Here is a 25,122-nt window from a genome sequence, read left to right as displayed (position 1 = left end):
CGCGGCGGGCGGTGCCGCCGGCACGCGCCGCCGGTGCCATCGAGTGTCGCCATCTCCGTCTGAGCCGGGGCTGGAGCAGCGCGCCGGAGCCGGGCCCGGCCGGGGCGGGAAACCCAGGGAGCCGCCCCCGAGGAGGGCCGGGGCCCGGCACCGCGGGAGGGCCTGTCGGGGCCGCGCCGCTCCGGCGCGGGGGGCGCCAGCGGACCCGGGCGGGGCCGCGCCGCACTACAAGTCCCAGGGAGCGGCGGGAGCTTCTGTCGGAGCGGGGCTGTCGGAGCTCCTTGTACGGGTACAGGTACGGGGCTGGGGCTGGGGCCGGGGCCGCAGGGGCGGGGGGACGCGGCGGGGCCGTGCCGGGGCTGGGGGAGAGTGAGGCCAGGAGGCGCCGCCGAGCCCCTCCGTGAGGGCGGGGGGCGCGGGGCCGCCGCCCTGCCCGGGTGCTCTCGGCCGGGCCCGCAGGCGGCGGGGGGGGGCGCGGGGAGGCTCAGAGGGGCTCGGGCGGGGAGGGGCGGCCAACGGTGCTGGAGCGTGTCCAGAGCCGGGCAAAGGAGCTGCTGAAGGGTCCAGAGAGTAAGTCCTATGAGGAGCGGCTGAGAGAGCTGGGGGTGTTCAGCCTGAAGAAAAGGAAGCTCAGGGGAGACCTCACTCTCTACAACCGCCTGAAAGGAGATTGGGGACAGGTTGGGGCCGGCCTCTTCTCCCAGGTAACAACTGACGGACAGGTCAGGAGGAAATAGCTTCAAGCTGCACCAGGGAAGGCTTAGGTTGGATATTAGGAAAAAATTCTTCACGAAAGGGTAGTCTGGCATTGGAACAAGCTGTCCAGGAAAATGGTCGAATCGCCATCCCTGAAAGTGTTAAAAAAAAACTGTAAATGTGGAACTTTCAGGACATGACTTATTGGTCACTGTGGAGACTGGCAGTGTGGGTTAATGGCTGGACTCAGTGATCTTGGTGATCTTCTCCATCCTTAAAGAATTCTGTGACCCCACGCATCCCTGTCCTCCCCTGACAGGTTTGTGTCAGGGAGGCTGCCCTTTGCCCTGGTGCCTTCTCTCTCCATCCCATGGGCTCGTGTGGTTTCAAGCCATTTTTTCTCTCACCCAGCCCCATGGCTGTTTTGGGGCTGGATGCCTGGTCTTCCCCAGTCCCATGTGCCAGGCAGAGGGAAGGCTGGCACCTGTGAGCCTGCCTTGTGTGTGGCCAAGCCCAGCAGACCACTCTGCCTGGAGATCAGTGTCAGTGCAACAGAGGGGCAGAGGAACCAACTGATGTAGCCCTGTGTAAAGCAAGAAATGCCCCACTGGCTGTCAGCTTGGCTTTCCTGAGCCTGCTTTCCAACCCAAGGGCTGCCCTTGGCATGGCAGAAACAGCTTGACAGGCTGAGACAAATTCCTGATGGGGGTCAAGTGGGGGGTCAAGCAGTATCTCCAAAGCTTAGGCACTCTCCACAGAAAAGCTGGAGTCTGGGAAGCAAGGTGAAGAATAGAAGCCAGCTCAGTAGGTGCAGAATCTCAGCTTTAGGCAAAGTCAGCAGTGGGCAAAATATTTGGAAAATAAGGAGATGGTGAGGCTGGCTGTAGAGGTGGGGAGGGCACTGGGATAAATTTGTGCCTGAGCAGTGTGGTCTGTTTATTCTCATGGCTAACATGAGCTTCCAGAGCAGGCTCAGCTCACGAGCTCAAGGGCTGTTCTAGCACCGTCTAGTTCACCAGGGCTGGAATTGCATTGTGAGTGTCCAAGCTGTTGAATGTGCAAGCTTGCAGTTTCACGCTGCCTTAGCACAAATGCTCCAAGCATTAGATAAATGTCAAGCACAAGTGAAGAAAGCGGGTTGTTCTCATGTTATCTCTAACAGTATGTTGGATGTGCTTGAAATAGAACTGTCTATATGGACTGCTGTGAACTGGTTGGGTTATTTTAAGGGTTACTAAACCTTGTGGCTGGTGTCTTTTGGGAGACGGGACTGAGGCAGCCACACGGTAGGATTTGCTCTCTGGAGGAGCTTTGCAGGGTAGGCTGCGCTTCTTGGGGTGCTGCTGTAATTCTGGGGATGACAGAAAGAGTCCTTGAAAATCCAGGTCACTTGCTGCTATGTTTCTCCCCCTTGCTTTGGGAATTGGATGCAGCAAGGCTAATCTGAGCAGCTTTTAGAAATGGCACTGGGTTTCCTTCTGTGTGCATAGGGGAGTGAGAGAGCCCAGTGAGCTCCCTTTGAGCAAAGAAGTGGATCCAAGGATAGATGGATTTAAGATTATCACCTGGCTACTGTACTTGGAGATGCTCAGTAGCTTTCTATCTTGAATACAGAATTGAATTGAATATCTTGAATACATCTTGAATGAAGTGTTTTCATAACTAAATGTAGAGATTGAAAATAGTAAGCCCAAAGCCAATAGAACCAACGGTGAAAACTCTGACTAAAACCTATTACTGGTTTTCTGTTGTTGTTTTGGGGATCTTTTTCTATCTGTGCCACAGTGCTCAAGTCACCACAACAGTTTTGGAAGATATGCTAGTGAGAGATTGAGTGATATTTTGGTTGATCTCAGAAGTCCACATGCTGTGTTGTTAGGCTCTTGTTAGGTGTAAACTGGAGCAGTTGGGATGAAGGTTGTTCAAGGCATTAAGTGCACCTTCAGGCAATAGCACAACCAGAGATATAAGAGTACTGTCTGTAGGTGCTGTCTTCAAAGAATGCAGAGCTGAATTTAATCTGATTGTTCCCTGGTTTAGCAGTGAAATGCTCCAGGTGCTTTGTGGCAGAGGAACAACTCACTGCTGTGCTCACTTAATTTCCAGCATCATCAGGTACTTCACCAGTAAGTGAAGCATATCCTGATTTTTAGAAATGTACTTATTCCTGGCATTCCTGGTTAATGACAAGACCTACCAGGGTTTCAAACTTTCTCTGCATCCTCTGTGCTTTCCTCTATTTCTGTATAGATCATGGCAGAGTTAGGAAATGGGGAGTTGTGAACGTCGCATGGTTGGAAGCAAGAGATCTGTTAGTTTTTGGAGAGTGGAAGTGAGGAGCTAACATGAGTCAGTGGAAGCAAGCAGTGGCTTGAACAGAAGCTGTGATTCCTGCACTGCCCTCCCAGTTCTCTAATACAATTTGCCTCTATTTTATCAATATTTTTGTGTTTTATAGACTACACCACTGTTGCTGATGTCCTAAATGAGAAACCACAGAATGTATTTTGCATACTCTAATGTTGTACAGTTGGGGGAAATTGTTAGTAAATTGTTTATCAATTTTGCTGTTTTTCTCTCTCCTTGCTGTGTCCTCTGTGATCTTTAAAGAAATCTAAGTTGTAGCTTAATGTCAAGTGCACTTCTACTAAGAAATCCTCATAGGAAAGAGATTGAGAAGTGGTTTATTTATGTCCTCATTTATATCATATAAATTATCTTTGGAAATCAAACTTGAAATGGAATTTAACAGTGTCCATTGTTGTAGGACAGAAAATATAGTTTTTTCTCAAAATATGTGTCTTAACTCCTATTTGTAGATAGTGCACAGAGGGGGCTTGGAGAAGGAAAATGCTTTGGGACAGAAGATTGGTCTAAGGAAACAATTGTAAATAAGGCAGGAGTGGAGAATCTGGAGCTGGGCAGAGAAAGCATGGGGTAGAGTGCAGGAGGCATTCTCAGGAGACAGGGCTGTGCACGGAGGAGGGGAGGCCAGGCCTGTGTGTGGCCGAAAAGGGAAAAACAGATGCCTGGTGATGGCAGGAAGATGTGGTAGTTACAGGGTAGGGATGTGGCCAGTGGCAGAAGAGGAACATGGGAGTTTGCATGGATGCTTTTATTACAGTGTAGAGAAGAGCACTTGGGTTTGGAAAAGCCCTGACAGCTTGTTAAACCCTGTGTTTTCCCATGGCCCTGTAAAGATTACTTCACACTTCTGGTCATTCTCTCTTCATGAAGTGCTCATGTGAGTGTTTGTTTTTCTTGGCTCTGAGGAGGGGCAGAGGAGGCTGTGCTGGCAGAGCTCTGTGTTTGCTCTAAAGGGGTATCCCTGGACAGAGCCAAGGTGAAGCACAGCCAGCTTCCATCCCATTGCCCTCACCACCACTCCAGACCCACCAGTCACCTGGAAAGCAATCATTTGGGGAAAAACTTACCCAGTAATTGTGGGAAGCAGTATTTCAGCATTGTTGCTTCCACCTCAGCATCTTTCTTGCAGTGCCAGGGATTGGGCTTGGAGCTGCTGTTTCTCAGTGGACCAGATTAACCTCTTGGGATGAGCTGCCTTCTGACTGGAATAGCAGAACTGCTTTGGCAGGGTAGCCAGCTCCTGTGGCAGTGACAGGACCAGCATCCTTGCACCTGGCTCAAGAGAAGTCCCAAGGATGAGGAAGAGTTTTCTGACAAAAAAGGCAGGGGCCTTGTTACAATGCCTGCCTGTCATGCCAAGCAGCTGTGCTCCTTTACCTTAGTGGGAACCAAGCAGAGAGCTTGGAAGTAAGATTCATCCTCTTGGTCCTCTTGGATTGGGCTCAGTCTGAAAGGTGTTGAAAATACTGATGCTGGTGATGAAGACCAGTTAAGCTCCTTAAGGAGTCTTTTACAGAATCACTTAAACAAGAAGAGATTATGAGGAAAACATTGTTTAGATTTTTCAGGAATAACTTGTGACTGAGGCAGGAAACAGATTTAGATATGTGAAGCCTTCAAAATAGCTTGGAGGGTGACTTTGGTGGGTTCCATGGAAACTCATCTGTTATGTAGCTTTGCAGAGGACTTATACAAGCGTGCTGCCTGGCTTAAAAAAAAGAGAAATAAAGTTGCTTAAGGAAAAAAATCAAACCTGCTAGATCTGAAGTTGAAGCATGGCATGTAGAAAATGGGGGCTGTTCCTGGGCCCTTCTGGAGCACCCCTGCTGGAGCAAAACCTGCTGCGATTTTCTGGGTTACTGACTGCAGTTTAGGTGAGGGTGATTGCTGCAGGAAGAGGCAGGTTTGTAGGAGAGACTCCTGTTATAATAAGGCTGCAGGATGGTCTCTGTTTGGGCTTTGCACATATCCTGCCACTGCAATAGTACATGCACAGAGCATGAAAACATCTCAAAAAAGAAATAGCTTTAAAAAGAAGCTACTGAAATTTTGATGACATTTGGGAGTTCTGGAATGAGGTGAGTGATTACTGAATAGTTTTGAACTGTCTGTGGAGTCAGTAGATGAAGCTGGAAGCCTGAGCTCTGCTTCATGCCAGGAGCTCCCTGTTGATGGCATCTCTTATTCTTCCCACAGGAGGGGATAAAATGTGAGTGTGTGGGTGGGTGGGCGCTGGGGTGGTCAAGCTACTGATGGGCCTCCTTGTGAGCAGTGATTCCACTTGACTGAAGGGTTGGCAGTGGCCAACTAGAGCAGAGCAGAATGGCACTGCCCCTCTTGCTGCCCTCCGGCTACTTCAGAAACCTGAAACAGGAGGGAAGTCCTCCTTGCCAAAACTCACTACTTTCCAAAATTAAATGGGGCAGAGTGTAGGAATTTTATGTGTTCGAATTCAGTCCTTGTTCAAAGGCATTCCCAAATTTCTTTGGATTCTGAAAAGGCTAAAACTGGTTGTGGGATAGGAGCGTGCTGACTGAATCTTTCAATAATCTAGAACCAAGAAATAAAAGAAGACAACTTTATTTCTGCTGTCTGAAACACTGACATCTCTTCTAATGGCTGTTTTTCAGCTGGGAGAAAACTGTTAAAATCAAAGTGACCTGCTGTTTCAGAAGCACCTGGGCATGACTCTGCTCTAGATTCTTAGAGTGAATAATATCTGTAAGAATCAGCTGTGGTGACTTCTCTAAGATATGATCTAAGCCATCTGTTTGAGGAATGAAAGCTATCAGTTACTTAACAAGATATGATGCTGCAGAATTTTCATAGTTATGCCTGGATTTGCTGTGGGAGCAGAAGCCTTTTTTGAGTATTAGCAAAGAGCTTTCTACCTAGATTAGGGGTTTTCTGCTCTCTCATGTCTAATTAGATTGAACCTTAGTGCTCAAATCGGTGAGTCCAAATGCTAATGTCGTCACCCACCCCCATAATGGGAAGTTGGTTGCTTTATATAGGGGTGGTTCTTTGGAGGTTTTTTGTCAGGTGTTTTGTTTTCATATTTTCCTCTGCTGTTTCTCAGAACCGATCCATAGAGCACACTCTTCCCTCCGGGTCTGTTCTTTTCACCTTCGCCGTTGTCTCTCGCTGTGCGTTTTCATTCATGCAGACAAATGGCTGTGACATATACATGATGTGTGCATGACCAGGCGAAAGTGTTTGGCTGGGGCTGCCTGTGCAGCCACCCTGAGGGGTTTTGTATGCAAGGGCATCTCTGTTTGCTCCTCTCAGCCCTGCTCTGTGTCCCCTTCCCAAGAGGAATATTTCCAATTGGGAGGCAGGTGAGTGAAGATACATTAAGGTAATCTTTGTAGCAGGCATTCAAGGAAGGTAGGAAGACCTGCAGGATGGATCTCATTATTTTGTCATTATGTCTGTGTTGCAGAGCCAGGTGACATTGTGGTGGCCTTGGAAGCATGTGGCTGTGGCACTGGGGGCCCTGAAGACCGCCTGGCTTGCAGGGAGGAATGCTACGGTGGGCAGTGCACTTGGAAGGCGGGCCACGGAGGGTGAACCACGCGGCCGTGGCTGTCGGGCACAAGGTCTATTCCTTTGGTGGGTACTGCTCTGGAGAGGACTATGAGACCCTGCGGCAGATCGATGTCCACGTTTTCAATGCAGGTAAATGTGTCCTTGTGGGGCACAAAGGACTTGGCTTGCTGGACTCAGTTGTTGCCTTTCTTGCCTGCTGCTGCCTGACATGTTATACCCTGTAATGTGCTGTCTGATTCTTAATTTCGAGAAAAAGTTATCAGAGTAGGTAGGAGCCTTTCTTTGTGCAGCCTTGCATTTTCAGCATCAGGGCAGGACACAGAGGGGCTGTAGTTCATCTGACTGCTAGGATAAGCACTCACTGAAGTAGTCACATAGCCAATGGCTTGGTTTGTCCTTGTTCTCTGTGAACACAGACTCAGACAGGTGCAAAGAGGTGATATCGAGTTGGCTCAGGTCCCCCCTCCAGTTTGCAGTATGCTCAGCTGCCCATAGTATAGGAGAAGGGTACAAGCCAGTGCACTCAGTTAAGATTCCAGGTGTAGACATCCGAGCTGTTTCCCTATGGGGGCAGCTGACAACTGGTGCCAGCATGATGGAGTCAGTAGGGGCATGTGGCTAGGAGGGAGGCATTCCCATTTTGGTAACGGCCATCATGCAGATTCACAACATAGCTTAGAAAAGCATCTGCAACTAGAGCCATTTGTGTAGAGTAGCCAGTACCTGTCATGAGGCTGAGTTGGAGCCATGCTGTGCTGGCAGAGGCTGTATTTGTTGATTGAGTGCTCCTTGAACTGAAGAGGTTACTGAGCTGGTCCATGAAGTATTTCCCTCTAATTAAGCAGGTGATTAAAAACTGCACGGGACACTTGGGTGGCTCCAGTTAACAGAGCCAAGAACGGAGAATCAGTGACCAGTTTTGGACAGTGTGCTGAATGCTCTGCTAACACCCACATGTAGACAGACCTAGTTTGTCTGTAAGATGCAGTGAATTCACTCCTTTAAGACTGATGTGCAACAGGGATGAAAGCATTGGGTATAGGGGGCTGCCAAGGTGACCTGCTCACAGTGTAGAGGGGGTATAGCTCAGGATCCTGTGAACAGTGGCATTCACCTCTGTCCAGAGGGACTGGGCTTTCACACTCAACACTGCTGAATGCTGTAGAACATGCCAAGTAGAGCACCACTCTTCTGGGGAAGCATAATGACTATGCCCAATGGAATGCTCTTGTGTTGTCTTTCCTTCTTACCACTCCCAAATATTAAAGTGTCAGAATGCTGCAGCCACCACATGGGAAGTGACAGTGGCTTCCCAAGCCCTTGCTCAGCTAGCATTGTCAGGTGGCAGTGCTAAAGCCAAGATATCAGATTTTGAATTATCTCTTGTCAGTCTTCCAAAGATGAAGACTGTTTTAGGTAGGAAGCATCTAGTCTAGCTTGACTTCAGCATTGGATGTGCTTCCTCAATACCCTTTCTGCCTGTGGGGTAGATGCTCACTTTTTGAGATGCCTGACTTTTCCCTCTCCCTATGTTAGTATTTCAGAGGAACTGCAGACTGTTTTCTGCTATATTTTGTATCAGCTCCACGTAGAAAACAAACCTGGAGGCTGTATGTAGCAAAGGGAGGGTGACTGGTCCTGTTACGTAATGGCTGTGTAACACTTGCTGTGGCTCTTGCACTGTCATTAAACCCAGTAATACCTGTTGACTGTTCTGGCTGCTACTGGACATGACACACAGGAAGGAGAACCTGTAATCACAAGGAACTCCTATTCAAAATGCAAGGTTAGCAGGGAAAACTTGAGCATAGATGGGTGTAAAGGAGACAGACGGCCACCTCATCTATAGCTTGAAAAACCAAAACAAAAGCAAACAAACCCTGTTCCTACAAGTCTGCTGGGTTGCTTTACTTTAACTGTGCTTCTGCAAGTTCAAGTGATGCCTTCAGGTGTTCCCTTGCATAATACTGCAGTGAGTTATACCTGTGCTGCCCATTCTTCCAGCTTTGGGTATCTTCAGCAATCTCCCTGGCTTGAAGTCGTGTCTGCATTCATGGTCACCTCTGTACTTTTTCATTTTTCTTTCCCTATTTGTTTGTGTGTGTGCCATATCTTCACTCACATCACTCTAGGATGAGCCAGAGTGGAAACCTTTTCAGTGAACTGTTGCAGAACAGAGCCTGTTTCTGTCCTCTGGGCCTCCAGAGGACTTCCTTCTGTATTTCTTAACTAGTTACTTGTCAGGGTCAGACACAGGTTTCTCTTGTTTACTCGATTGCTTCTGCACCGTGTCACGGGGTAAAAAGCACCATACAGGATGGGTTATGAACTGTGAGCAATTTAGCAGGCTTAGCATTTGACATGGGCTCAAACTTGTGTTTCCAGTGTCTCTGCGCTGGATCAAGTTGCCTCCAGTGTGGACAAACAGCCGAGACCACGTGAGGGAGGTGCCCTACATGAGGTATGGACACTCAGCAGTGCTCATCGACGACACCGTCTACATTTGGGGTGGTCGCAACGACACGGAGGGAGCCTGCAATGTGCTCTATGCTTTCGATGTCAGTAAGTTCCAGCTTCTCACTCTTCCTTGTCACAGCTTGATCAGACCTTCTCTCTCCTCCCCCACTCTGCTCCCCAACTTGTTTTCTTGTCCCTCAGTGACAGTCTGGAGGAAATTATGTCACTCTCTGTTTCAGCAGTTTTAGAAGTGGAATACGGTGGCCACAGTGTCTGCATGCTTAAATCTCTGTAAAAGCCTTTGGGCAGAGATTGCTGATCTTGTCTAATAATGAAAATGGTTTTAATTTTTCTCTTAGCCTTGCACGCTCTCTCGGAGAGTAACTACAACTGAAGTGTTCTCTCTGTGTGATGTAGTATTTCTTAATTGTGGCTGAAGGTTAAAGCAAGAAGGGTCAGGGCTCTTGAGGATTGTGGCTCTTCTCCAGTGTGGTCCTTCTTTCTGAAGGCATGAAGGAGAGTGAGGAATAAAGCACAGGAGTAGTCTGGGACAGGATGCCAAAATCAGGGAAAACATGAATCAAGTTAGATAAACCTGAAAAAATAAACTCCTTGAGCCTTTTGGTTGGCTTCTCCATAGCACTGCTGGAGCACCTCTGGAGAAAAGGCACCATCAGGAACTGCATGGACACAAGTGTCAGGAAAGAAAAGGAGTATATCTGGATTCTGGAGGCAAGTCCATCTAAATACTGGCCAGAAACTGTCTTGCTGGACTTGCAAGGAAACTGCTTGCTCTGGTGCTTGGTCAAGGGGTCTGTTCTTTACCAGGAAATATCTTGCAGCTTGTGGCACAGGGTTTCCCCCTTCCTTCCCCTGACACATGCAGCTGAAAAGCCACCAGTAAACCTCTGCCTACACAGAGGCTGTGTAGTGGGAGCTGCCTAGTCTCCCTGGCAGCTCCAGTGCTTTAGCATTAAGTGAAAATTAACAGCAAGTCCTGCTCCAAACCCTCTGCAGCTGTCTGTACGTACAGACCTGCCATTCCTGGAAAGTAAGGCTGGCAGCACAGTCCCACGTCTGTAGTGTAAGTTCCACTATAGGAGTCACATCAGGCTAAGTAAAGCCCTGTCTGAGTGTAGTTTTGTCCCGGTGGTGTGGAGCACATCACAAATTGAGGTCTTTTTCATCTCTAATTTAACATGTTGCTCTTGGGTGAGCTGTTGCTGATACGGTGTGACTGAGTTTGGAAGCAGCCCCAGGAAGAAAAGGAACTTGATAGCCCTGAGCTGTCCCACTGGAGGCTCCCCAGGGATTCTGCTGACCTTGCAAGACCCTTTGTGTGGTGCCAGATGGAGCATAGGTGGGCAGTTGTGTCTGCAGCCAAGTTCAGAGAAGCCATCCTCATGCTTTGGCTCCAGTGTTATGACTCTGAAATAAGCACTGTTTTTGACAGCCAAGAGCTGTTAGGCAGGGTGGGGGGAATGTCTCCTGCAGCCTTGAGGCTTATCTGTGCCTCTCTGAGCTCTCGGGGCAGGTGCCTGTTTGCGCTTGGCAGTGAGTTGCTGGCTTGGCTCTGTGTTGCCCTGGCATGGAGAACAGCTCTGGCTGGATTTTAAGTCATCTTCTAAATCAAGCCAGCCCCTGGAGTGTGCAGGCTAAGGGGCTGAATCTGTCTGGTGCAGGCTCACAGGGAGCATTGTGAAGGGTGGAAAGTGGGGAAGAGGGGATGAGAATGTAACAAGTGGAGCAGATAAGATGGGGAGAGCTGCACTGCAGAGTTGGGTATATGCAAAACAGCTAGCATGGAGAGCTTGTGATTAAGTGCTTTTTGTCTGGGTTTGAGAGCTGTTTCTCCTCAGTCACTGAGCTCAGTTACTGGGCATCTCCATGCCATGAGGAGGTCAGTCGAGCCACTTAGCATTATTGCTTCATTGTAATAGAAAGTGTGAATGCAGGGTTGATAAGTAACTCATAAGTACACTTTGCAAGAGATTTGGTAAAAGTAACATTGTTTAAGCCGTGCTGTACTACTCACACTTAAAAATCTTTGCAGGTCTGGCAGTTGGTTGCCATGCCCAGAGGCTGAGACTTTTGTCACTGTGTCCCTTTATGGGGGCTCTGGCAGGTAGCCTTGTCCAAGTAAGCTTGCAGCCTCTCTGGCAGAGCAGGTGCTGTGTGAGAAAGCGGGAATGATTTTTGCCTTAGAAATTAAGAACAGTAGTAATAGAACTATCCCACCCCAACTCCTACTGTGTTTTCTCAGCATTGCCTCTTGTTTTGTTTCAGACACGCACAAGTGGTTCACACCAAAGGTGTCTGGAATGGTCCCAGGGGCAAGAGATGGACACTCAGCTTGTGTCCTGGCAAAGAGCATGTTTATCTTTGGAGGCTATGAACAGCTGGTGAGTAGTCTCTGTAACTGTTAATTGGTGAGCCCTTGGGAAAGAGGGTGTTGATACCCAGGACACTGATAGAGGCAGGACACGGGGGCATATTTATATTCCTAATCACTGTCGTTTTGTAACTTAGCAAAGTTATGGCATTAGTACCCAGGTTATGCTAAGTGTTTTGAGGAGAAGATGGTTGGAAAACCAAGTCCACAAAACTGTTGAATTTTTTTTAACTTTCACAAAACGTATTTACCACAAAGAGGTAAAAATATAAATATTTTTTTATTTTTTTCTGGCTCATTTCTCAGCCAAATGTAGATACATAAATACACAACATTTTTAAATAAGTATATATTGATTTACATTTATTTTAATTTGGCTCAGAAATGAGCCAGAAAAATCACTTTCTGCAGTTTTGCTGCGATGTTTTCTCCTAGTCTGGTGTATGTTCCCTGTAGTCACTATCTGCTCTGATATCCTGTTGATACCTTTCAGCAAACACTTGGTTGCCTTCCCATTAAGAATACCTTGAGCCAAAGTTCATCCTGCAATAGCTGTCAGTGTGCCTAATGCTCTTTTTAGCAAATCCTTATGATCTGATCTTAAGAAGTGGGTAAATATAATTTCAGCCTATCACCAGGTTCCAGAAAAGATGTGCAAAGTCACATCTGTTTGTTTGGAAGAAACCTGGGGCTCTGTTGCAGAATTCTCTGGGTTATTCTCTCTTTTTTGAGGATGATAGCAGGCCAAATCCATTATATTGATTACAGCAACAGGAGGGGTTCAGATGTGTCTTGTTTTTAACCAAGGCCAAATAAACCTCTGGCTGTCTTGCTGTTCTCTACCTTGCCTGGAAGAGCAGGAGTCCACACTGTTTGTGTGAATGAAATCTCTTTCAGGCAGCCAGCTGCAGATGGGTTTTGTGGGACTTCAGAACCTGGAGTGCATTTTCTCCTGGATGTTCAGCTTCCCAGAAGTAATCTTAGCTTCTGCATCTCATTAGGCGGCCTTAGCAGAGCCAGTTTGACCTGCTAATGCCTCTCTTTTCTGCTGCTACATGGCAAGGATGCAGGCTCCTGCCATGAATGTATTGTGTTCAGGACAGCCCTTGGGGGAGGAACTGAGCACTGAATAAGTGGGAAAGCTGCAAGAAGAAACAGAACACCTTTGGGAAGAAATGGTTTCCTCTTGTTAAGTGATAAGTGATGCCTGAGCAAGCACCTTGTCTATTAGGAAGTACTGACTGACTCCAAAGGGATGCTCCAGGTCTGTAGGGCAGCATCCTTTCTGGGGCTGGATGTGACCAGGCTTCTCAGTTCCTTTGTGACCAAGCTGCTTGTCTGTCTTCCAGGCTGACTGCTTTTCAAATGATATCCATAAATTGGACACCACAAACATGATGTGGACCTTAATCTCTGCCAAGGTCAGTGTCTGTTTTTCACTCTGGTTTGTGGAGGAAGTTTTGCATCTGCTATTCTCTGGGGTAGTTGCCCACACTTGTCTAACAGCTTCTGGCTGATGTGGCTGTGATCTGCAGGATGGGAAGTTCTTCAGCAGAAGGCAGCCATCCAACTTCCCCATCAAGATGTGTTATTTCCCTGGGTAATCTGCACTCTTTCTTTTGTCTTTGTTTTTTACTCTGTCCTTCAGGGTACTCCAGCTCGCTGGAGAGACTTCCATTCAGCTACCATCATTGGAACAAAGATGTACGTGTTTGGTGGCAGAGCTGATCGTTTTGGGCCATTTCATTCCAACAACGAGATCTACTGTAACCGCATTAAAGTGTTTGACACAGAAACCAACTCGTGGCTGGACTCCCCTGCCACTCCCGTGCTCCCGGAGGGCCGGCGGAGCCATTCAGCCTGTGAGTGTGGGTCTGCTGAGGGTGGAGGATGGTGGAAGGAAATTCCTGCCTGCCTCTGAAGGGGTGTCTGCTCTGCTGTGGGTGAGGCTGTGGGTTAGCAAGGGGTGCACAAAGCCCAGTTTCTGTGGAAAGCTGCTGCCCACCAAAAAGCCTTGCACACCACACTGCACATGAAGGGTGATATAAGGAGAGGTGGACAGCCAATACCACACTGCTTTGTGTTTGATGTTGGACCTGCAAGGACCTGCTGGGTGGCCCTCTGACATCTGTGCTTACTCCCTACAGTCAGCTACAACGGGGAACTATATGTATTTGGTGGCTACAATGCACGTCTGAACAGACACTTCCATGACCTCTGGAAATTCAATCCAGGTATTTATCCTTTTAACTTGCTGCAGTGATAGTGCTCTGGGCCCTCAGGCATGTGAGTGCTCAGGGGAACATAGTGTCCAAGGAGTACTGCTTGGGAGGAGGAATGGCTCTTGCCAACTTGCTACCATGCCTGTTCCTCCTTGGGATGTTTCCAAATCTTGGTTAGAAAGTGGAAAATGAGGTATTACTGAAAGACATATTTCATTGGAAAAACTTTGTCTTGTTCTTAAATATGCAAAAGTACGGACAGAAGAGAAAATATAAGGAAGCAATAGGGTTAGGGAAGGGGGAGACTGTAGTGGGGGAACCATTCAACTTGAGCTGCAGAATCACCATCTCTTGGTACCAGCTTAAACTGTGTGGCAGAAGGGGTGGTTCTTCATCTGGTACCCTGAATATCAGTCAGCTGTGAGCTGGTTCTGGGTCCTCAGTCCTCAGGCACATTTCATTCTCTAGACTCATTTTGTTTGCTAATTGGTTTGCAGAGTAAAGTTACCCGAGAGCAGCCAACCTGCTGCTCTCCAAGCTGATTGTGAGCTGGTGTGAGAGCTCCTACAGGTTTCAGTCCTGTGCATTGGCGCCCCCAAGCATCCTTGCCACAGAGAGCAGCAAGAACAAAGGCTGCTGTCTCCACCTGGTTCAGTTCCCTATGCCCTCCTCCCGCAGCCGAGCTGTCCCAGCAGCTGATGCAGCTCTGCCAGGGTGCTCTGCGATCGAAGCCTGCCAGCAGATGGAGCTGGTTCCTGGGTCTTCCTCCTCCAAATCCCGACCGAGGCAGGTTCTGGGGAAGGGAGGCTGCCTGTCTGCTCCTGCGGCTCTGCCCAGTACAGCTCCCTCTGATGTCAGACCCACTGCCATGGCAGTCTGTGGTTTCTGGTGCTCAGGCAGAGCACCTTTTCACTTCGCAAGTGAAAGGTCTTGATGCGGCCCTGAGCAACCTGGTTTAGTGCAAGATGTCCCTGCCCATGGGAGAGGGCTAGAAAAATATGGTCTTTAAGGTCTCTTCCAATCCAAACCATTCTATGATATGACCTGTAAATCCTGTCTCAGCAGGCAGAGCTCCAGGACTGTGAATGGCATCCAAGTGGCACTTCAGTAACAACCTCATAGAGGTGCATCATTCAGCCATTAGTGAGGAGGTCAAGGGGGAGGATGGATATTGGCTAGTTGGTGTCTGGGGAGTGGGCCTCTGCTTTTCCTGTGATCTGTTTCAATTCATAACCTGCTTATAGCTGGTGTTGGCCAGGCTCTTGTGGCAAGCTGGTACACTCTTTTCCTCCCATTAGTTTCTCTTTCTTGGAGGAAGATTGAACCCAAGGGAAAAGGGCCATGTCCTCGCCGCCGGCAGTGCTGCTGCAGAGTGGGGGACAAAATCATCCTCTTTGGAGGTACCAGGTGAGTTATGTGAAGTGGCTCCTGGAGAGGCTTTGACACTCCCTTCAGCACAGTGTGTCTTCCTGCTCTGACCCATGCTGTATCTGATGGACTTCAGAGGCACATGGCAAGTGTCAATCTATCTGACAAGTGTTAATAGTCATGTACATCAGGGCTCCCCTGGAAAAAGGCCATGGAAGAAACTGAAGGTGTCATGTAAGCTGTAAAGCATCTGGTGACAAGCCATCTTGTACATGTAGAGACAGAAGGGTCTAACAGGCTGCTCAGGAGGGGCTGTGCAGTGCTCAAGCTTTCTGGTGAAGAGGTCATGGGGATAAGAGAGGAGATCCTGCTGTCAGAAGGACATGTATCTCAGTTTGCTGTGCCAGAACAGACCTCAGACTGACTTATCTTCACCTGCATGCTTCCCTGCTTCTCCCACCAGAGCTTCTTTCTTCTGTTGGCAAGTGTGGGTTCTGCTGCCAAGCTGCAGTGGGATGTCACTCAGCTGGGAGCTGTTTGAGGAGCCTACACACATGACAAGACAATGTTGCCTTCTGTGCCAGTGTTCCTTAGCAACATTTCCATTCACATCAGGGACCTGGTGTTATGGATTTAGCTGCCAAACACTGGAAGTGATACTGTCAGGGTGCAGGGCAGCTGGATGTGGCCAAGAGCCTTAACAGCTGCTAAAAGAAAGGAAGTAGCCTATCACCAGGACACACTCTATGCTGTCTGGAGTGACAAATTGCAGCTCTGGAGCACAGTCCTGCTTTCCAGTATCTACCTTGCAGAGACATCTTAAATGCTTTCAGCTCTCCACATGGTTTGGAAAGCTTTATGGCTCTCTCTGGGATCTTGACAGTGGCTTTTTGGGGATGCTTCTCAAGCCAGCTTGGCTGTCCAAGCAGGACACGTTCTGCTGATGTCCTGACCATACCAGTGTGTGATGGAGTGAAGGGCCTTCAGGTTCCAGGGGTTCAAGGAGCGTGTGCTTAGCTGTAGGATGTCCGTGTGACTGTGAGGGAGTGCTCAGTGCAGGTGAGGTATGCAGAGGTGCTGAGTTTATCCAGTCTCCTCAAAAGATACTGTGTGCTGCTCAGTGCAGCAGAAGGCTTTATGGGGGTTTTGGGTGGTCCAGATGCTGTGCTGTGTGTAGATTTGTGTTACAGTAGCAGCTGAACTCTGATGTTAAGCCTTGGCACTCCTGGGAAATGCTAGCAAACCACAACAAATTTGACACCAGCTTTTTTGAGTTTGGTCCGCCCTTTCCTAGCAATGCAGCAGTGCCTTGTCTTCTCCACTGGACCACTTCAGAACTCAGCTTGTTTCTTAAGTCAGGCTCAACCCCAACAGAGGCACATTCATCAGCAGTAGTGTGGGCTCCGAAGAGCTGCTGGCAGCCAGGAATGCAGCCTGCTTGAACTGGAGGGAGGGTCTTGTGAGCTGGGGAAGTGGGAGGTGGGGGGTGGGCTGTGCTCGCTTCCTGTAGCAGTTATCAGGTGTATTCTGGAGCTGCCTGGCGAGATAAGAAGTTTTCCAGGAAGTCATTGTAATGGAGAACTCCCAGTGGTCTGCCTCCTGACCTGTGCTCCCCTGGCTGGGAAGGGGGAGGGGTCGCACAGCACGGGCTGTCCAGCAGGGATTCTCAGAGGATGAGCCAGGAGGCTCAGCTTTCTAGGGAGCAGCACTGGGGGATGGGTAGGCAAAACCCCTTTGCATCCTGTCTGCCCTTCCAGGATTCACACATCCTATAGACTGCTGAAGAGGCACTTATGCAGGCTGCTTGCTCCTATGGCATCCAAAAGCTTTTTCTTTGGTAGTCCTACCCAGGGCTTGGTCTTTTTGCCCCAGCTGTCATCCCTCACTGTGGCCAGGAGCAATCCATCACTTGTGTCCCGTTTAAGGGACCAGGAAATTTGGTGTTCCCATTAGCTGTGTCACAGCTGTGGCCCTGGTCTGCTTTCCTCCCAAGCCCACCAGCAATTCAGTGTGCAGATACCATCCACAAGGAAGAAGGCAGGGGAGAAGGAATGCTATAAAACAGTTTATCTGAAGAGATGCTGATCCAGATTTGGCTTGAGACTGTCTTCCGTGACAAGGCTTAGAAAACCTGGCTCTGGTGAGAGAATAGGCGCTGTCACTGAGTGCAGGGTGAGTTGTTTTGCATCTGGAATGAGCAGTTTTGCTGGGCTCTGCTTGGCAAAGCTGTGCCCTGCACCCTTCTGCCTGGGAATTGCAGGGGGTTGCCTGGTCTTGAACTCCAGGCTTATGCTGCTACTTGCCTTTGGGTGATTAAAACCACAGATGTGGTGCCTGCTGGCTTTCCTTTGATAGATAAGGGATGGTCTAGGGTTTCCTGTGACGTGGATGTGAGATTAGATTGTGGTGTGGTAAGCACACAAGGTGGAGTTAAAGGGGCTCTTGCCTGTATCCGGGCAGATGGGCCCCATCAGCAACAGGTCTGCTCTGCCAGCAGTGAGCTGTGCTCTGCAGTTTGGCCTGGGGTTGTGGGGACCTAAGGGGGCAGGTACTTCCTCATGTCCCATGAGGTGTGAAGTTTAGTGGCTCCTAGGTGGGGAAACAAGTGACACTGGGGTGAGAAGTCACTGCATGAGGTCCCAGCTAAGAAGTGAGGGCACACTAAGTTGGTTTGTCATAGACCAAAGCAGGACTTAAAACGCTTTTCCTTTCTTTCAAATTCTCCAAACAACAATAAGCCATGGGAGTGTTTTCCCCTGTTTTAGCATAGGCTGATCTCTCTGTGCAAGGAGATGTAGTATCCAGTCTCTCAAGTGCTTTGGTTGTTCCCCCAAGACCACAGTGGCAGGAAACCATAGGTGAGGCTGTCTGTTCCCTAGAAATGTCTGGTGTTGTAATTCCTCATTAGCATTCCAGCATCAACATCAAATGGGACTATCAGCAAATCAGAATTGGTGTAAAATGACTGCTGCACTGCTCTAGTGCTCAGTTACAGTCTTCTGAAATGCCATCCCCATTTTGGCACAGCCACTCACTCCAGATGTGGCTGGAGTCCAAAGTGACTCCTGAGTCAGACTGAGGAATGTGTGTGCCCTGCTGTGCAGATGTTTTCTAGCTGCTTTCTCTACACTCCTCTCAGTGTATCTCAGTGGCATCTCAGTGGCCAAGCTGAAATAATTGCAGTAGATCTTAGCTACATGAGAACAGGTGTGATGGACAGGTGAGGTGAGGGGGAGGTTCATGACTGGAATCATCATGGTCATCCATGAAGAAGAGGCAGATCCCCCATGCCCTGCAGAGGAAACAGTGTGGGTTTCTGCTCCCCAGCTCTGTGCATCTCTGCCTACTCTGCAAGGAGCTGGGACAGTGATGACTTTGAGTGCTGCTTGGGGCATCAGAGTGGCAGGAGGGATCACAGGGCCCCTGCATGGAACAGGGAGGCCAGGAACATTCCTGGACTTGTTCAGCCCTTGCTGAGTTGGTGTGTAAGAATTTTGGCACTGTCTGACACTGTGCTTGGTTTCTGCAGCCCATCTCCAGAGGAGGGAATGGGTGATGAATTCGACCTGATGGATCACTCAGATCTCTACATCCTCGACTTCAGTACGTGAGCACTTCCTGCCCAGCCTGTACCTCTTGCCATAAGATGCCCTGTGAGCAGGCCCTGCTGTGAAGCACCCAGCTGTGCCCTCTGTGGCTCCAGGTGCCATGTCCTGGAGCCAGACAGCTGTGTCTGACTAGTGTGCTTGGCTTAACACAGAGCAGCCAGAGGTGCAGCCCAGCTCTGTGCACTCCTGCATGCAGACCTCTTGTGGGAGCACAGAAACCACCCCGGCCTGTCCCTGGTGTGCACTCTGCTTTGTCCCTCAGACAAGGCTCTGCCCTGTTTCCTGTGGCACTGATTGCATGATGCTGGAGCCTCCATGGTGTCCAGTCAAGGCCTGCTGTAGCTTACCTGCTTTCTTTTCACAGGCCCCAGTCTGAAGACACTGTGTAAGCTAGCAGTGATTCAGTACAGCCTGGACCAGTCCTGCCTTCCCCACGACATCAGGTATGGTGTGCCTTGCTGGGAGGTCACTCTGTGGGTGCTCCCTGACCTTGAGGTGCTCCAGCCCTGGCTGAGGGCTGCCCAGGGCCCTTGGCACTGTGCACCTTTGAGGTGGGCTGGGCTGGAGACTATAGCTGAGGCTGACATGAAGCAAAGCTGCTCCAGCCCTGGGCACTGTGTTTGTGCTTTCTCTCAGTGTGTCCTCTTGGTGTGTTACAGATGGGAGCTCTCAGCCATGACAACGAACAGCACCATCAGCCGGCCCATTGTCTCCAACCAGGGCTGAAGACAACTCGTCCATCTACCACCCTGCCCTCACCCCTCCACATACTGACCTCTTGCTCCACTGCCTGCATGAATTTTTAGCCCTTTCAAGCAAGGAATGTGTGAGCTCGGTTTGTCTTGCCCTAGCTAGGCCTCCCTCTGCCCTTGTCATGCTTTGGGCAGCACAAGTGGACAGGCAGAGCTGGCCACTGGGGGAAAAACTGTCTGGCCCCAGCAGCACAGCTGTGACCCCTCTCCTTGCTGGTGGCTCTAGAGCTTCCTTCCCTTTGCCTGTGGAACTGCAGCTGTGTTGTCCAGTGTCCAGCAACTTTCCAAGGGCCTGAATCAACTCTTACCACCAGCCACGGCCCTGGGGTTGATGTCAGGGTCAACCTGAACTGTTCCTGCATTGCCTCAAGAGAGCAGGAACCTCTACACCTGCTCCTGCCAGCACTGACAGCTTCCTGGCACTAAATGGCAGGCCCCAGCTCCAAGCTGAGCCCAGTGTGGGGGCCTGGGCCCAGCTGGACACTGCCCAGCTCCTATTGTAAAGCAGCAACTGGGGGAAGTTTTATAAATGGTGAGGCAGACATGGTTTCTGTGTGTCCTAGCAGATGAACTGGGGGAGAAGAGGTGCAAGAGGGGAGTGACTGAACCAGGTGCTTTTCCCTGAAGCTGCAGGCCACTAGTGGTTTGTGGCAGCAGCTTGCAGTGGCTGATGTGAGCCACAGCCCTGCCTGGGACGGGGAAGGGAAGCTGGGCACCCCCAGCACCACTGGCATGGGGTACTTGCCTTCTGCCCAGAGTTGTGCTATCCTGCAAGAGGGCAGAAGGAAAATGGTGTGTGTCTCCTGGGCTGTGCTCCCTCAGGTAGGTAGATGCTCTGTAGCTTCCTGCTTCAGGGCTGGAGGTGGAGGGATGCCTGGGACAGCCTTCCTGGGTGGCACAGAGGGCTGTGCTCAAGCCCTTTCCCACCAACGTCTGATGTGAAGAGGAGTTCCAGCGGCAACTGCAATGGGGCTAGTGCAGAGAAAGCTAGGGAAGCACTCAGGGTGTTTCCTGGGATGTAAAGTCACAGGGGCAGCCGAGATGGTGGTGGCTGCATGCCAGGAACCTGTGTGGCAGAGGGCCCAGGCTGTCTCCCCTGCCCTGAGGGCTGGCATAGGGCCAGGGTCAAGTGCTCATCCTGCAGCACAAGGTTGCAGAGGTGCCTGGGCTCCTTAGCCTGCAGGAGAGGTGGCCAATGCAAACACAGTGGAGCAGTCTGGAGTGGTGTGAGAGCAGTGAAAACCCCATGGCAAGAGAACAGAAGGCCCCACAATTGCGACAAGAGCTTGTTCTTCACATGCTGGCAGCACCTCACCATGATAGGTGATGAGCATCATTGACCTGGAGGGACACAGGGTGTGCTGTGACAGCACATCTGGCTGAGGGGGAGCAGCCCCAGCCTGGGCTCATCCTTTGTGGTCCTTGGCACCTGCAGGTTACCCAAGAGGACTAAGGTGAATGTCTACCCTGTGTTGTCCAGCAGCTCCAGCTCCCTTCCTCTATCAGCTGCCTCAGCCACAGGCAATCTCACAAGCTGTGAAATAAATGGTGGAGTTTTTTGGCCATGCACTGAAGCACCAAGCTTGCTCTCTTGCAGGGTGCCAGACACTAGGAAATGCCTCTTGAGCACCCAGAGTCCCCACACTGGGTTATGTGGTGCTGAGCACAGAGGCTCCTCAATCCTGTCCATGAATGGCTGTCACTGGGAGGAATCACAATCTCTGAGGCATCAAAGAGAGACAACAGGCCCCAGAAAGGCTCAGCACCCCATGCCAGAGCTGCCTCTAGGCAAGCAAACCTTTATCAGGGAGAAGTCTTCTCTGGGAAGAAAAGAAGGGGCTCATCAGGGAGAGGGGTCACTGACACCCCACTTCTCTTCAAGGGTTCTCTTTGGCTCAGGGGTGCTGTGGCTCTAACCTGCCTCTGCCAGGAACCTACTGCAGGCCTGGGCATGGGACACTGCTCACCACCTTGGTCCAGGTGTCTCCGATGTATTTTCTTGGCTTATCAGCTCTTTCTCCCAGCACCCAGCTCAATCATCAGTAATGCTGGAGAGCATCTCCCGGTATGGCAGACTAGACACAGGATGTTCTGCAGGGCTGGCAGGAGCTGGGCAGATGTGTGCCCCACAGGGAGATATCTTGCTGCCTTTGTCACTGCCCCCTCCTGAGCGGCAGGTTTGCTTTAAAGACCCTGGCTTCCTTTTATTACTTCCCCTCTCAAATTTCAGCTGGCTGCAAGGGCTATTTTTAGCAGCCTGCCTTCTAAAAATAGCCCTGAGCTGTTTGGAATTGCGTCACAAGAGGTAACTCTCTCAGTGAGTGGCTTGGCCTCTGCACCCCAGGAGGGTACAAAAGGAGGCCAGGAGCAGCAGGGTCAGCAGGTTCAGCCACAGCCAGAGGCGAAGGAGGCAGCGGTTCCCTGCCAGCTTCAGGCCATCCCAGCCCCGGCAGCATGACCATCTTCTGCAGCCACTGCCACCGGCCACTGCAGGCAGAGATGAGCTGCCTGCCCACGAGGGCCAAGCAGGCACCCAGTGCCTCCAGGCCGTTCAGGTGAGCTCCCTCCCGCCTCCTGCTCTCGCTCAGGGCTGCGATGGCCTCCCAGAACCCCGGGATTAGGTGTAGGGTCTGATGGCCCTTGCAAGGTGCTGGCACCAGCCTGGGACAGCGGGACCATCAGCCGGTGCATGGGGAGGAGGTGCAGGAATTTGGAGGGGCAGAGGTATTTTAGGCGGTTTAGGAGGAAAGGCATGCTGTACTGGGCTGGGGTGCACAGTTCAGCACTGGATGCAGTTTCCATCCTGGTGAGGGTTTGTGGGGAGGTTGTCACATGGGCTCCCCACCAAAGCACAAATCACTGTCCAACCTGGTACCCAGCAGGAGAGGCATCAGCCGTACCAGCAGCGTGCGCCCTGGGTTAGGCTTGAGCCCCTCTGCCTGTGCCCACAAGGTTTGCTCTCCTAGACGCAGCAGCTGGCACGGGTGCTGAGTATCTCCACTCCATATCCCCCGAGCTCGGAATTTTTCCCACAGTTACAGGCAGGGAATGCCGTCCCTTTCCCTCCCTGGACACATATCCCAGGTGGCTGGCTTTGCAGGTCAACCAAGAGTGCCTCCAAGGCTCGCCGAGACCAGATCAATGCGGAGCTGCAGGCACTGCGCTCCCTGCTGCCCATCTCTGCACAGGAGAAGGAGCGACTCTCCTACCTCCACACCATGGCCCTGGTGTGCCTCCGGCTGCGGGGGGCTCAGCTGTTCCCTCCAGGTACCGCAGCACTGCTGTACGCCACACCCGCTTGGCTCTCCGTGGGGCACTGCCCCAGCCTCATCCAAGCTTCACCCTCACCCCCTGCAGGCTTGGCTCCTCCTGCAGGACCGGCCCTCGGCACAGAACTACTCTCCCTGCTCCCGGGGTTTCTGCTTGTGCTCTCAGCAGACAGCAAGCTGGTCTACATCTCAGAGAACGTGACTCAGGTCCTGGGCCTCTCCGTGGTAAGGCCTGCTCACTGGGCATTTGCAGTCACTGTCACCATACCCATCCCGGTGCCTTTATTTGCATGCACAGCACGCTGCCCCAGCAGACGCTGGGCTGTGGTTCCAGCAGGCTGTGCACCCACGATGCCAGCCAGGGTCCACTGAGACAGACACAGTCTCTGAGGGCAGCCCCCTCTTTGTCAGGTGGAGCTGCTCGCCCAGGGGGACACGGTCTTTGACATCCTGGTTGGGCGAGTGGGAGAGGATGTGCACAAGAAGCTCCTCCTTGCCCGGGAGGAGCCTGGCAGGGGTAAGGGAGGCCTCAGTTGGCATCGCATGAATCTTGCTACCGTGCTCTGCCCCTTGGCTGTGATTAGAGAGCCAGGGCCAGCTCCTGAGCCACTCTGAACAGTGTATTTTCCTGCAGAAGTTACTTTTGTCAGCGAGATGCGCACGTCCAAGGCCTTCCGGCTGCAGCACGGGGGGAATCGGGTCGTGGCAGTGTGCGGGCGCTTTGTGGCTCTGCGCTGGCCACCCTCCCCTTCCACCACAGCCTTCCTGGCCCTCTGCACACCCGTTGTGCAGTCACCCACAGATGGCGAAGCTGCTTCCCAGGATGACATATTCCAGAGCATGCATCTTCTGGACATGACGTTTATTGATGTCACGGAGAGGTGAGGGGTGCCTGCTTGCACCACAGCCCCAGCTGTACATCTCAGGCAGCAAGAATCACCTCCCTTCCCCAAGCCTATGCATGGGATGCAGGCTAGACACTGCATGAGCACTGAGACTCTCATAAACACCTCCCAAAGCTCTTCCCTCATTTACAACTTATTTCTGTACCTCTGTTGTTTCATTCTCCATCACGCAGCAGCTGCTCCTTGCTGACACTGTGCAGGCTCTGTACAGCGCTCAGTCCCCACTCCCCTTGTCTTCCCCAGTGTCACCTACCACCTCGGCTACCACAGGGAGGAGCTGGTCGGTCAGTCGTGGTACAGCCTCCTGCACCCTGAGGATGCTGACCTGGCAGCTGCCCAGCACAGGGCCGTGGGTGAGTGTCAGGCCCGGGAACGTGCGTGCTGTCCCCCTGCTTCCATGGTCTGGTTATGCCTGAAACGTGGCTACCCAGGACAGCAGCGAAAAAGAAAATTGAGCCCTCCCTGTTGTGACTCCCTGCTCCAAAAAAGATGAGGCAGGGAAGTGGTTACATACCCCATACACTGTGTATAAGTAGTTTCCAAGGTGGGCGTGGGCATCGTGCTTTGCCACGGTATACAGAAGAGGGACAAACCCACTTGAGCCCCAATCTCTTTGGGAGGGCAGGACTGCTACGGACCTGACTCTGCTCTGGGTGGCTTCTGTCCCGCTGGGGCCAGACTAGTGACCGGCAGCAGAGCCCATCGGGGCAGCCTTCGGGCTATCCAGGCAGCCTGGGGCCGTGCCCTGCTTCCGGCTCACGCAGTCCCTTCCCCGCAGCGCTGGGGTCCGGGCCCGGGCCCGCAGCGGGGACCGCCGTGCTGCGAGTGCTGCGCAAGGACCGCGCCTGGAGCTGGCTGCGAGTGTGGGCGCGGCGGGACGGCGGCTGCATCACCTGCACCTGCCGCTGCCTCAGGTGAGCGGGGTCCCGGGCTGGGGCGGGGGCTGCATCACCTGCACCTGCCGCTCAGCCGGGGCCCCCAGGCTGAGCCTTACCCCGTGTCCGCCGCAGGGAGGAGGAGGCGGCCCACTTGCGCTCCCGGCAGCCCCGCGCCGCCGCCCCGCCCGCGGGCCGGGACCTCGGGCGGCTGGCCGAGCAGCTCCGTGCCCTGGCCGACAGCCTCTCGCCGCCCGCCGCGCCCCGCGGCTGGCCCCGTCCCGAAGAAGCCGAGGACGATGCCTCTGTCTGCGCTGCGAATTCTCTGCCGCACCCTCCCCAGTTCCTCCGGTTTCCTTTTGAACAGAAAATAGGATGCAACATTCCAAGTGCGCTCTCACAGGTGTCGAGTCTACAGAGATGCTGACATCCCTTGGTCTGCTGGCTGTACCTTTCCTAGAGCAGATGTGTGTAATCACATCTCCTTTCAGCCTGCTGGTCACTTCCCGCAGCTGCAGCTGACCCAGTGGGAGGCAATGGCAAACCCTCGCTTCATACACTTAGTGCTCGTATCAGAAACTTTAGGCTGCGGTAACTCCAGCATCAGGACGACTCAGTCTAGCAGCGCAGAGAGGTCCAGATCTTGCACTTAAAACACTTAT

General features: G+C 51.6%; 2 protein-coding genes across 5 annotated transcripts; both read left to right on the top strand.

Moving 5' to 3' along the window:
* The first annotated feature begins 159 nt into the window (after positions 1-159).
* KLHDC3 (kelch domain containing 3) lies at positions 160-19,958 on the top strand. 4 transcript variants are annotated; one of them, XM_005533000.2, is made up of 11 exons: positions 160-295; positions 6,506-6,741; positions 8,998-9,174; positions 11,356-11,471; positions 12,811-12,882; positions 13,110-13,323; positions 13,609-13,695; positions 14,982-15,090; positions 18,581-18,654; positions 19,024-19,102; positions 19,319-19,958. In XM_005533000.2, exons 2-11 carry the CDS (start codon positions 6,588-6,590, stop codon positions 19,383-19,385), a joined length of 1,149 nt encoding a protein of 382 aa, XP_005533057.1. In that variant the 5' UTR covers positions 160-295; positions 6,506-6,587; the 3' UTR covers positions 19,386-19,958. The 4 variants fall into 4 exon arrangements, with proteins under 4 accessions (XP_005533057.1, XP_014117017.1, XP_014117016.1 ...); XM_014261542.2 differs by lacking the exon at positions 160-295 and adding an exon at positions 565-704; XM_014261541.2 differs by lacking the exon at positions 160-295 and adding an exon at positions 1,925-1,982.
* Positions 19,959-20,108: 150 nt separating this feature from the next.
* On the top strand, positions 20,109-24,894 carry NPAS4 (neuronal PAS domain protein 4). The gene is made up of 8 exons (XM_014261532.2): positions 20,109-21,966; positions 22,512-22,678; positions 22,769-22,905; positions 23,092-23,197; positions 23,315-23,561; positions 23,829-23,938; positions 24,364-24,499; positions 24,596-24,894. The coding sequence occupies exons 1-8, from the start codon at positions 21,866-21,868 to the stop codon at positions 24,885-24,887; spliced, it is 1,296 nt and encodes a 431-aa protein (XP_014117007.2). The 5' UTR covers positions 20,109-21,865; the 3' UTR covers positions 24,888-24,894.
* The last annotated feature ends 228 nt before the right edge of the window (positions 24,895-25,122 follow it).

The sequence above is a fragment of the Pseudopodoces humilis genome, chromosome 3, assembly GCF_049639895.1.
Source record: "Pseudopodoces humilis isolate 2021_Gansu_Grassland_sample_001 chromosome 3, ASM4963989v1, whole genome shotgun sequence".
Taxonomy (NCBI): domain Eukaryota; kingdom Metazoa; phylum Chordata; class Aves; order Passeriformes; family Paridae; genus Pseudopodoces; species Pseudopodoces humilis.
Note: the sequence above shows the minus strand (reverse complement) of the source record. Positions and strands in the feature narration are given on the sequence as shown.